Genomic DNA, 11,497 nt, shown 5'->3' with positions numbered 1-11,497 from the left:
AGGAAAGGAAAGGAAAGTCGTTGCTAATGCTGATGGTGGTTTATAAAAAAAAAAATTGGTGTGTTTATGATGGAAAAGTGAGAGAGTGAGGGAGAGGGAAGAAAGGAGACGCGTTTCATTACAGTTCCCAAAAGGGGTTAAATTTGCGTGCTACCAACTGTACCAATCCAACTACAACAACCAACCTTCCAACAAGACATTTCCAATAGTATTACCACCGCCAAACACCGAGTCAAACTCTTCAAATTCCAAAGCTGCTTGGCCTCTATATCTTCTAGTCCTTTCCGTTTCCAATAAGCTCTGATACGTCCAATCAAGAAAGTCTTCCATGTTGTAACTAGGTTTCTTGAAAGGTTCGCCAAATATCTTTGCTAAAGTGGCAACATTGGGATGATAATGGCTCATTAACGTCTCTAGTTCCCATAATGACGAGTTTATAGCTTGCGTGTTCATTGGGTTTGTTTCCAAATTGTTGAAAGGATCTTGATATTTTTCCGCGCGGTTAGTATTATGGATCATAAGCATGCATGTGGGGTGTCTTTTCAACAAGTTGTAGATAAACGGGATAATGATGACGACACCCGATACACTTGATGTCAATGACAACCGGGCTAGTTTCTTGATGAATGACGCAACCAAGTTTGCCGACAAGTGGGTGGAAGTCAAGAACAAATCACATAAACGGAAAAACCTTGATCTATATCTCGTGTATAGCAACTCTGGTCTCAAAAGAGAGTAGAGCTTGGTGTAGAAATCGGGATACTCAATATTGTAGTCCTTGATGAGCTCATACAAGGAGTTGAGTGCCAAAATGGGGATTACAAGGTCATCCTGGATGTCGTAGGAGTCGGTAAGGAAATCCATTAAGCTTTGCGGTTGCGACATGTATGGGATGATTTTCTTGTGCAATATTAACAAGATGGCTTTATATTGCGATACAAGCAAAGGATACGAGAAAATGGTCAAGATGCACTTTTGAAATTGGGCTTTAAATTGCGTCTGTTTGTAAAGTGAAGATGGAAGACGGGTACTTGTGATCCAAGTTGGTTGCTTTTCCAAATCCTCCTTTGCATATAATAGCCCATTTCGAATGATGGTAATGTAGTTGGAAAGGATAATGGCCAACCGCTGTGGTGATAGCAGCTGTTTCCATTGCTCTAGTGCCTCACCAAGAGCGTTGAAAAAATAAAACTCAAGATCCCAGTATTTCTCAAAAACAGTGGCATATTCCAAAACTAAAAAATTGCTTGATAACCCATCCGGCAAGACTGTGCCATTTTCATTGTCCAATAGTGTCTCGAGTAGTAATCGATAAGTACCAATGGGGAATTGTCTTTCCTTGCTGTTTTCAGCCTCAACTCTGACCAACTTCAAGTTGATGTCAAACAAGTCCAACTGCAATGATTTTCCATGCGGTAAGCTCAGCTTCAATATTTCGCCTATGGTTGTTTTAAAAACTCGGTACTTGTCCAACAACCATTTAGCCACGATTCGTTCATTCTCATCTTGCTTCTTGGCTGAAGGTTGTAGTTTTCCGTCTTTGAACAAGACTTGGAAAGTTTTGAACAATGCAAGTGCCACACTACGTCCAAGTGTTTCCAAACTTGGATCTTGCGAGTCTACTAAACTCCTGCCCACCTTCAGTAGTTGGTCGAGCAAGGTGACGATATTGTTGTACTTGGACTCCTTTTGTATTTCCTCCGACAATTTTTCGACTTTTTCAACAGTGAAAATCGCCTCTTCTTTCTCTTTTTCTTTTAAAGCCGGCTTCTTTCTCTTGGGAGACGCCGGCAATCCAGTCGTCTTTCTCTTTGGGGCCATCTTCGTTGTCTCTTGCAAATGTGCTCTTGCCAAAAGAATGATCCCCTTAACCGTAACCACACACGATGAGATGACTTCTGTCCCTCTGCGATGGAAATGAGCACTTGCCACGACCCTCCTTGGGGTCTCCCACATCAACACAACAGCATAAAACAAACAGAAAAAAAAAATTCCATCCAGCGAAGCTCCCCTCTTGATTCTACTTTTTCTCTTCTTTGTATGACCTTCCAAGTTTTATACTACATGATGAAATCTCGCGTTGTAAATCATTGATTAAAGTCCCTCCTCTTTTTTTCGAAGTTGCAGTCGGTCCTTTCTTCTAAGGACTGATTCCTTCAAAAAAGGGGAAATTTTTTTGGCTCCTTGACGGGAGTTGGGTATTTAAATGATGATGGGTGTTTGGCGCAAAACTATATCTTGTTACATTTTATAACGGACACTTTGAGAGAACTTCTGACCAAGATATGAGACATTGGATGGGTTTACGTGTGTGTGTGTAGAGTTTTGAACGTGGTTAGTGATGACAAAGTAGAGACCGCCTGGTTGGGAAAAAAGTTTGCTTCACGTTGGGGAAATTACCTTGTTTGAAAAATTACTGTCATTTGTGGACTAGTGAGGTGTCCAGCGCTGTCCCTGGTACAGGTTCTAGGTGACAAGTTTCTCTTTTCCATCTTCGAGGGCTGTTGAGCTCTTTAAACAACAGCATCTTGCCAGGGGCCCATCGCCCTGAAGGATAGTGGCACGTGACTCGCACGTGAACGAAATTTTTGAAGTTGTAATTTCCTTACTTTATCCACCATCAAGTTAATGATGCTAACGTGGGCCCGCCTTAAGCGGTGTTTAGCTCCAGTTTCTTTTACCATCCACAACATCATTGTGGGAAAATAAGCGAAATAACTGCAGATGTATACATCCTCAACCTCTTTCTACTGCAAGATGTTGAAATTTTGCAGCAATAACAAAAGTGACAACAGAAACAAATATCCACAGTGAATTCAAAAAAAAAATGAGACAATCTTCCAGTTTCCTTCTTTTTTTATTTTTTTTTATTTTCTCTTCACGTCGCCAGTTAACGGTCTATAGTTTCGATTTTGGGAATGAACAAACATCGAGGAATCCCCCATACTGGCAAGATTTTGAGACCCTTTTTCCGATCGATCTTGTGCCCAAAAAATTGGGCTCACATCGTCTGCTCACATAGATCCATTACTCTCGCAATAAGCAAGATATTTCTCCGTTTCCTCTTTTTTTTTTTTCCTTCCTGTTTAATTTTCCGGTATTCCCCTAAACGGAAGTTGCGGCATGAGACATTTTTGACGTCTAAATGCAACAGTAAACCAGAGTTAGACGAGGTTTGTTTTTGATTTATTTATTTGAACCCAGGTGTGGGGATTTGTGATGGGTTGATTTTCAGTTGCACGTATATAAAAGCCGGAGACTTTCTGCACCGGGCTCGTTCCATTTTTGGGAGTAAAGAAAGGCAACGGGAACGGGCAAATAAAGTTGAATAAATATATAAAGTTCATGGCACTTGCCCATCCCCAGGGGATTGATTCAAATTGAACGACTTACTTTGGGTCAAAGATCTCCTCCCTTCCTTTCTTCCTTTCTTTCTTTCGTTCTTTCTTTAAAATCTGATGATGCCGAAAGATGGAGATCCAAAACCACCGCGCATGGATAGTGCCATCTTCACTATTGAGCGAGATAAAAAGCCCGAGTATGGGTTCGTGCTCAAATACTGGTTGATCTTGCTAAGCTCCATATGTTCGGTGGTTTACACCACTGTGCTTTGCACGGGTGCCGTGATACATCATTGGTGGTACAAACTACGGGGAAAGACTAGATACAAGCCCCCCGATCCCGAGGCTAGAAACCACCAGTATAGGCCGCGGATAGCTTACAAAAACATTGATAACATGAAGGCTACTCCGGACTTGAGGTACTACCTTAAACAGTTGGATCTCGATCTCGAAGAGCATAGCGTGACCACCCCCGACGGGTTCATCTTGGTGCTACATCGCATCATCGATCCTCGTGAAACGCAAGAGCAGCGCGATGCGAGAAGTCCCATTTTGATGCAGCACGGACTCTTGTCTTGCTCGGGCACTTGGATCGTTACGGGTAGAAACTCGCTCGCTTACTATTTTCATGAAGCAGGCTATGACGTATGGATGGGCAACAATCGATCCTGGTTCCGCGCGCAAAGTGCCGTGCTCAAGAGCAATTTGTACAATGAAGAAATGTATTGGAAATGGGGGGTCAAGGAGTTGGCGTATTACGACTTGCCAACGTTTATCAACTCGACAATAAAAATGAAGCCCAAGCATGACAAGTTGATATTGGTGGGCCATTCCCAAGGTGGATTGCAGAGCTTTCTAATGTTGCGCAACCCCATGATGGACGACGTGCATGCCAAGGTCAAAATGTTTGTATCGCTACTGGCGGCAGTCTACCCCGGTTATCTCTTTCACACGCGCAACTTTCTCAAGATTCTCACCTGGATGCTGAGGACGATGTGGAAGGTTGTGTTTGGATTCTGTGCCATTTTGAGAAACTTGTGCTTGATGAGGTATTACATGGCTCTGACGTGGATCTTTGCCAAATTGTCCTACTACATGTTTAAATTCTTGTTTGGGTGGACCAACAGGAACTGGGGGCCCAATGACAAGATTTGGCATTTTTGCTTCATATTCAATATGAGTTATGTATCGGTTGAATTGTTTCAGTTTTACGTCGCCAAGTTTAACGAGTTTGGCTTTGTGGGGATGCTACAGCCCAAGCGAAGTTTTTTGAAACTGGAAAACTATTCTGCCATGGGGTTGACTAAAGATGACTCGTTGCAAATGTTCCCCTACAGACAGACTTGGTTTGATGCGAATATCAAGAGTATCGTGCCCATGCTAGTGGTGACTGGTGAAGATGATTTTCTCGTTGATGGACACAGATTGACGCGGCATATGCGGGAATGTGAACCTCGATACAAGGAAGGGCTCAATATTCAGCACATTTCTATCCCAACGTATAACCATCTTGACGTGTGCTGGGCCGAAGACGTGATTGGCACCATTGCATACCCTATGCAGGACATGTTGAAGAGATTGTCCCAGACCCATCACGCTGTTGCTGCGAGCAAGGAAACAGTAGAGGCTAAAGCACCTCATGCTCCTCCTTTGAAACAAGAGAGGAAGCTTGCCAATGGAGATGCTGCTAGTCACAAACCAAGACACATTAAGAAATTTGTGTCCAAACTGCCGGAACCGCTTAAAGCAACGACTGCTCTTGAGGTTAACAACGTTCCCAAGGACATTGATATCGCTGATATTTCGTTGAATAACGGCCCTGAGAATGCGCCAATAATGGTCAAAGTCAGTTGAAGTTTTGAGAGAAGTGAGCAAGAAGAAAAATTTTTACGATAATGAAAATTCCAGGTAGAGTCTGTTCTAGTGTTTAGATTTTGACGCTTGACCAAACTCGGCCTATAAACAACAAAGCCTGACGTGTGCAAACTCACCAGAATGGGCTGACATCAAAGTTGTGTAGAGACGCTTTGTTAGACATTTGAGGCAAAACAACTTGAATTTTTTGCCAATATATCTATATTTGCAACAAAATGTATAAATTCCCTTTTTATTTCGGTTTTGGCTTCCCCCCCCCCTTTTGAACTCGAACACTCATGAGTCTACTTCCGAGAATAAATCCGTTCCGTCGGAACCCTCCGATTCTCCGCTTTGACGTGACGTAGTGACAGCGCCTAAGTTGAATTTTAGTTCACCTTTTCTCATTCTGCCGAGGACAACTTCCACGGCAGGAAGAAGCAGATAACAAAATAAAGCGACACTTTTAGCAGCACCAATACGAAACAAAGTAGCAAGAGACAAACCAATGCAAACACAACGCCCCTTCAGGTGCCCAAACCTCCCTCCGGTCACGGCAAACTCGCTAAACTCAAAGAAAACCCAGCCTGTGTCCTTGTGTGTTGCGTAATTAGCGGAGATCTCACCTAGATCTTCAATCTCGATCTCGATCCCCAATCAGACAATCATGCATTTTTTTTAATTCCGCGATATACGCGGGATGTTGGTGGGAGGTTTCTCTCGCACTTGAATGCCCAAAAGAGACACACATTTGGAGGCCAACAAGGCATTCTTCACGGACACCGACCATATCCGTATTATATGTGACCACACACGTACACACGCTTCTGAACGCCACCGCCAGCTCCGAATACTTCTACGACTGCTACTATTTAAATGCAGCAACGTTCGCTGAGTAAGTAACCAAGCGACACCGATAAAGCTAGGAAAAGACAATAACAGAGGGGGGGCCCTTGGAAACACCATGACAAAGCAGAAGATTCCAGTTTGGTTGGATTGCGATACAGGCAACGACGACGCATTCGCTATACTCCTTTCCGCGTTCCACCCAAGGGTCAATTTACTAGGGATCTCGACGGTACACGGCAATGCGCCACTCGCATGGACGACTCACAACACATTGGGCATATTGGATATTCTACATGTTTACAATGTCAAAGTTTACCCGGGGGAAGAAGCGCCGTTGGTCAACGAAGCAAGATTTGCATTGGACATTCATGGCAAGACTGGCATCGGCGGTATTCAACTCCCGCAGCTGCCCACGAATAGACCCGTGACTCACCCAAGTTATCTAGATGCCATGCACCATGCGATAATGCAGCACCAGGACCAAATATGTCTAGTGTCCACGGGCACACTGACCAACATCGCCCGATTGATCACAAAGTATCCTCACGTGGTTGACAAGATCAAGTACATCTCGGTGATGGGCGGCAGTTTCGGGATGGGCAACGCGTCGCCATTTGCCGAGTTCAACTTCCACACTGACCCGCACGCGAGCAAGTTGGTGATGGCTAAGCTTCAAGACAAGATGATTTTAACCTCGTTGAACCTCAGCCACAAGATTGTCGCTGATGAGCACGTGCGCCGTCTGATATATAGCGAATTGGACCAGCTGAAGAACTCGCAATTGAGACGAGGGTTTTATGAGATTTTGATGTTTTACTCCAACAAGTACGGGTGTGGGGACGGCGAATTCAAGGGCCCCCCGTTGCACGATCCGATTGCCGTTTATAGTTTGTTGCCCGTTGTCGATGACGATTTCGCGGCATATGGCTATAAATGCGTCAAGCGCAAGTTGGATGTGGTTCTTGAAGGCGACCGTATGGGCGCCTCTGTGGTGGTGAATGAGGAATTGGAATTAGATGAAGATGAAGATGGCGGGGTCATCATTGGCCAGGATTTAGATAAGCAAAAGTTTTGGAAAGCCATCTTGGACGCATTACATGCTGCCGAGTAAGAAAAAAGAAAGGGGTTTTGAATAGAAGCACTAGAACCGAGTGATGTATATTTCTCACCAAATTGATGAAACAAAAAGATCTTCTTTATTCTAATATCTATTGCAATTCAACAAGGGTCTACTCTAAAATCTAAAATCTAAAATCTAATATCAAATGTCCTAATGTCTATAATGTATGGTGTACGATTTATGCCACTCAAATATCATCACTCTTTTCATCAACAGGAACGGTGAAGGCACCAGCCAAATAAATAGCCGGCTCATCGAGGTTGTGATGCTGATAACTTAAAACCCCCACACCACCAGCATCCAACATCAACTGCGGATCTGTGCTCAACTCACGGTGGACCCATCTCGCGACAAGACATCTCAAGATATGGCCATGTGCCACCACGATGATATCACTAGCTTCATCCGCCTCCATATACTTACGCTGGATGCTCAACAACTTGGCGATAAAACGGTCAATTCTCGTCGTGACATCGCGGTAATTCTCGCCGTCTTCACAGCCATCGCTCCAAATCAGCCATTTGTGCTCGGGTGGGTCAACGCCATGGTCCCATCTATAACGTCTAATCTCGTCCGGTTTCATCCCTTCGTACTTGCCATAGTACCACTCGGCCAAGTCGTCGTCGACTTCCACGTCGATATGCGAGCGCACCTGAGCGGGGATGGCCTCGAGGATCAATTCCGTGGTGTGTCGTGCGCGCAAGCGGGGCGACGTGAAGATGTGGGTGATGTGCGCGGGGTCAATGAGGTTCAAGGGCTGGTTGCCGAAGAGCGCCTCGCCCGTGGCTTTCATTTGCTTGATTCCAAAGGGGGTCAAGTCGATGTCGGTCACCGAGGTGTGTTGGCCCGATTTCGACCATTCTGTTTGGCCGTGGCGCACGAATATGACTCTTGGGCACGGCTTCTTGGTCATTGTTTAAGGTGACGCACTTTGGAAGAGCTTGTTATAACTCAATTGAGTCGGGGGAGAGGTCGATAAGAAGCTCAACAGAAGAGAAGCGGTCTTTTTTGGTCAAAATTGCAACCCTTTGTAGCTTTCAAGTTCATCCGATGCTTGCGAAATTATGGGAGATACCCGTGTGGTAGCGCCGCGATGCATTTCAAACCCGCACGTGCCAATCAACTCCCCACCAACGTGAGGAAAAAAAAAAGAGTAAAAACCTTGCCAATGGGGTTTACAGTGTTTCGAATCCACCAGTCACAATCATGTCAACGCCAACATCAAAGTTACAACTTGCGCAGAAGATAACGTCATTGCTCAAGACGCTCCCCAAGGACCGCCTAAACCATTACGCCTCGTTCAAAGATTCGCAACTTGCGCGATTTCACAACAAGGAAAAACTACAGCAAATATCGGAACAGGACTTGAGATTGCAGTTTATCGCGCTCAAGGAGTTGGTCAATGACAAATACAAGAACTACTATGCCTTGGATGATAAATTGTTGAAACCAAAGGGCAATCCTGAGTATTATTCGCGGTTATTGAGTGAGATTCGAGGTGAAAAGAGGGAGACTATGCTTACTGCTATGAGAACTGTTGTCTTTGGGAAATGAGCAGTTGAGCCAGACTGAGACAAAAAAAAAATGGGGATCAATGGAAATCGTTTTTTTTTTTTTTTTGGGCGGCTTGTGCCCTAGGTTGCGGATAGGTGATTTTTGCGACGGAATTTGGGTTCTTCTCTTTTAGGAAGACGGGGCAATCTTACGAGTCATGTTTGCTCTGTGTTGAGAGTCTGAAACTAGGATGAATCCTAAGAGTGATGGATGGATTTGAATTTAGGATTCAGAGCTTGCATCAGTTACCGAAGTAGCAGTACTTGAGAATTTTTTGATATGTGGGCGTCTGTCACGTGGGTTGGCATGAAGTTATTACCGTGTAACAGCATACTAATAGACTTGTAAATAAGTAGCTGTCTGCAAACTTATATATATATATTTATCCACAACGGGTGCTTCATCGAGGAAGCGAGGTAGAAATTTCCTCCTAGACTTGAAATCCAACCATTGAATAGAAGATGTATTCATGCGTGAGTCCTTGGCTCGGTGTAAAACTCAACCGAGTGTTAGCTCGGCTAATATGCACGTGCAGATTGAGCTCGGTGCGGCGTGCGGGTAATACTTACCTATTTGGAAGTGGAAGAATAGCTGTCTGTGACCCACGTGACAAACGCCGCCGCACGGTCTCTTTCGGGTAAAGCTATTAGGAGAGAGAGGGATCAAGACCTCAGGGCACACGTCCGTGTTCGGGGCGATCTCCAAGAACATGTAAATTTTTCCTAGTTGAGTCTTTACCAGGCGGAAGATGATGGTGGCAATGAACCCGATTCGGTAAAAGAAACGGTTGAATTATTAACTGATCAGTCATTAGACCTTCACCTTCATTCTAGAAAGTTCCTTCTTTCACGTCAGAGTAGATAATAATTGCATCTTAGAATTGATCTTGACGCGGGTTTATATAATACCCGGATTCACAGCAGGAGCGTTTGACGAGTGGTGTGAGGGCGTCGTTGGTGGAGAGGCTGAATGACTGACTGACTGATTGGTTGACTGATTGATTGAGAGGAGGGGGGGGGGGGGGGGGAGCCCTCTCTGGCTGACTGGTCTAATTTCTAATGCTTGCAATTAATTTTTCGCATTACGCCGTTATATGAACGGGGCAAATCTTTCTTAGATTACATTGCATAACAGATCTCGGTATCTCCACACAAAATATACATTTATATATATATCCGGACCCAGACCAATCTGCTGGATCATATCTTGAATCACAAGCCTCATCGAAACAAAACCAGTTGGTCCGAAATCCCCGCATTTGGGTTTCTTTTTTTTTTTTTCTTCTTCTTGATATATATATATATCGATATACATCTTCAAACAGGCACCACCGCTAGCATCGATCAAGATGTCCAAGAGATCCATGTCGCCGACGACAAAGAGCCTATTTGGCTCCAAGCCACTACAGTATATCCTAGCATTGGTCGTGTTTGGTTCGTTTTGGCTAATTTATCAAGCAAAAAACTCATTTGGGGTCGAGCCGGCAGACTACACACCAGAAGAACTCAACAGCTTGCTTCAAAGCAAAAAAAATGATATTGTTTCGCTTAAGAAAGTCGAGTTGGTGGAACAAGGCCTCACCAAGCCATTTCTTGATGAGTCCCAATTCCATGTGCGAAATTGGGACTTGCATGGCAACACGTTTGTCAAGAACTTGGACTATATTCGATTGACTTCCAATGCGCAGCATTTGGCCTCCAATATGTTTAGCAAACGGCCCATTGAGGCGCAGAGTTTTGAAATGGAGTTGACTTTCCATATCCACAATGAAGACGCCAAGCAGAATCTAGTGGGTGATGGATTGGCGGTTTGGTTTTTGGATCAGCCAAGTGATATTGGAGATGTGTTTGGAGTGCAAAATAAATTCAACGGGTTGGCGATTATGATGGATACTTACAAGAATGGCAAAAGAGGTCAATTCCCCTTTGTCAACTTGATGTTGGGTGATGGCGAAGCAATGTATAATAAAGGTAGTGATGGCTACGAGACGAGACTTGCCGGGTGTGTTGCCAAGGACATATTGAACCCACCATCGAAAGAAACCAAGATGAGATTGATCTATATCAAGAATGGATATCTCTCGATTGATTTCAATTATCACGGCAAACATGAAGACTGGCAAAACTGTGTCACCTTGACCGATGTGCAATTGCCTCATGTGAAATATTTGGGTCTTAGTGCTGAAACGGGCCAATTGTTTGAAAATGTTGACATTTTGGAAAATAGAATCTTTGCCTTGTACAAACCCAGCGGTGAGTTTGTGGAATCGATTGATGAGTTGAATGATTTAATCAAGGAGCAAAATGAGTATGAAGGCGAAGCTGCCAATTTGGCTCAAGTTGAAGAAAAAGTTGCCGAGGCCAAAACTCAGCAAGGCGGCGGACGACACCGCGTATTTAAAAAGAAGCTAAACTCACAGCGGAGAAGAACTTTGACGAGATTGAAAAACGCCGAAAAGAGGATAAAGGAGCGGGAAAGACAGGCTCGATTGGACAAGTATGGAGATGCAGACGCAACATTTATCAAGCGAACGTTCAACATGTTGATCAAGGGATTCAACTATATGCTTTTCATTGTAATAGTGGCAATCTTGGGATGGTTTGCCTGGATAGTGATTCGAATCCAAAAGCAAAAGAGGAAACTGAAAACTGCTGGATTGTTGGATTGAAGGAAAAAGAAAAGGTACTAAGATTAGATTACATCGTCACTGGTTATTATACACAAGGTATCTGAAAATTCGAAAAACAAAAAAAAAAAAACAGGATAATACACATTCAGC

At 44.1% G+C, this 11,497-nt stretch overlaps 6 protein-coding genes across 6 annotated transcripts; 4 read left to right on the top strand and 2 right to left on the bottom strand. All coding sequences in view use genetic code 12, as the record gives it.

Annotated features, from left to right (window-relative positions):
• Positions 1-171: 171 nt before the first annotated feature.
• On the bottom strand, positions 172-1,821 carry LODBEIA_P25660 (uncharacterized protein; the record flags this gene model as incomplete). The annotated part of the gene is made up of 1 exon (XM_066972579.1): positions 172-1,821. The coding sequence occupies one exon, from the start codon at positions 1,819-1,821 to the stop codon at positions 172-174; it is 1,650 nt and encodes a 549-aa protein (XP_066829504.1).
• A 1,673-nt stretch (positions 1,822-3,494) lies between these two features.
• LODBEIA_P25650 (uncharacterized protein) lies at positions 3,495-5,195 on the top strand (the record flags this gene model as incomplete). Its single annotated transcript, XM_066972578.1, has 1 exon — positions 3,495-5,195. One exon carries the CDS (start codon positions 3,495-3,497, stop codon positions 5,193-5,195), a length of 1,701 nt encoding a protein of 566 aa, XP_066829503.1.
• Positions 5,196-6,159: 964 nt separating this feature from the next.
• LODBEIA_P25640 (uncharacterized protein) lies at positions 6,160-7,155 on the top strand (the record flags this gene model as incomplete). The annotated part of the gene is made up of 1 exon (XM_066972577.1): positions 6,160-7,155. The coding sequence occupies one exon, from the start codon at positions 6,160-6,162 to the stop codon at positions 7,153-7,155; it is 996 nt and encodes a 331-aa protein (XP_066829502.1).
• A 196-nt stretch (positions 7,156-7,351) lies between these two features.
• On the bottom strand, positions 7,352-8,077 carry LODBEIA_P25630 (uncharacterized protein; the record flags this gene model as incomplete). Its single annotated transcript, XM_066972576.1, has 1 exon — positions 7,352-8,077. The coding sequence occupies one exon, from the start codon at positions 8,075-8,077 to the stop codon at positions 7,352-7,354; it is 726 nt and encodes a 241-aa protein (XP_066829501.1).
• Positions 8,078-8,370: 293 nt separating this feature from the next.
• LODBEIA_P25620 (uncharacterized protein) lies at positions 8,371-8,718 on the top strand (the record flags this gene model as incomplete). The annotated part of the gene is made up of 1 exon (XM_066972575.1): positions 8,371-8,718. One exon carries the CDS (start codon positions 8,371-8,373, stop codon positions 8,716-8,718), a length of 348 nt encoding a protein of 115 aa, XP_066829500.1.
• Positions 8,719-10,066: 1,348 nt separating this feature from the next.
• LODBEIA_P25610 (uncharacterized protein) lies at positions 10,067-11,386 on the top strand (the record flags this gene model as incomplete). Its single annotated transcript, XM_066972574.1, has 1 exon — positions 10,067-11,386. One exon carries the CDS (start codon positions 10,067-10,069, stop codon positions 11,384-11,386), a length of 1,320 nt encoding a protein of 439 aa, XP_066829499.1.
• Positions 11,387-11,497: the final 111 nt, after the last annotated feature.

The sequence above is a fragment of the Lodderomyces beijingensis genome (assembly GCF_963989305.1).
Source record: "Lodderomyces beijingensis strain CBS 14171 genome assembly, chromosome: 3".
Lineage (NCBI taxonomy): Eukaryota > Fungi > Ascomycota > Pichiomycetes > Serinales > Debaryomycetaceae > Lodderomyces > Lodderomyces beijingensis.
This window is presented reverse-complemented; position numbering and strand designations above follow the sequence as displayed.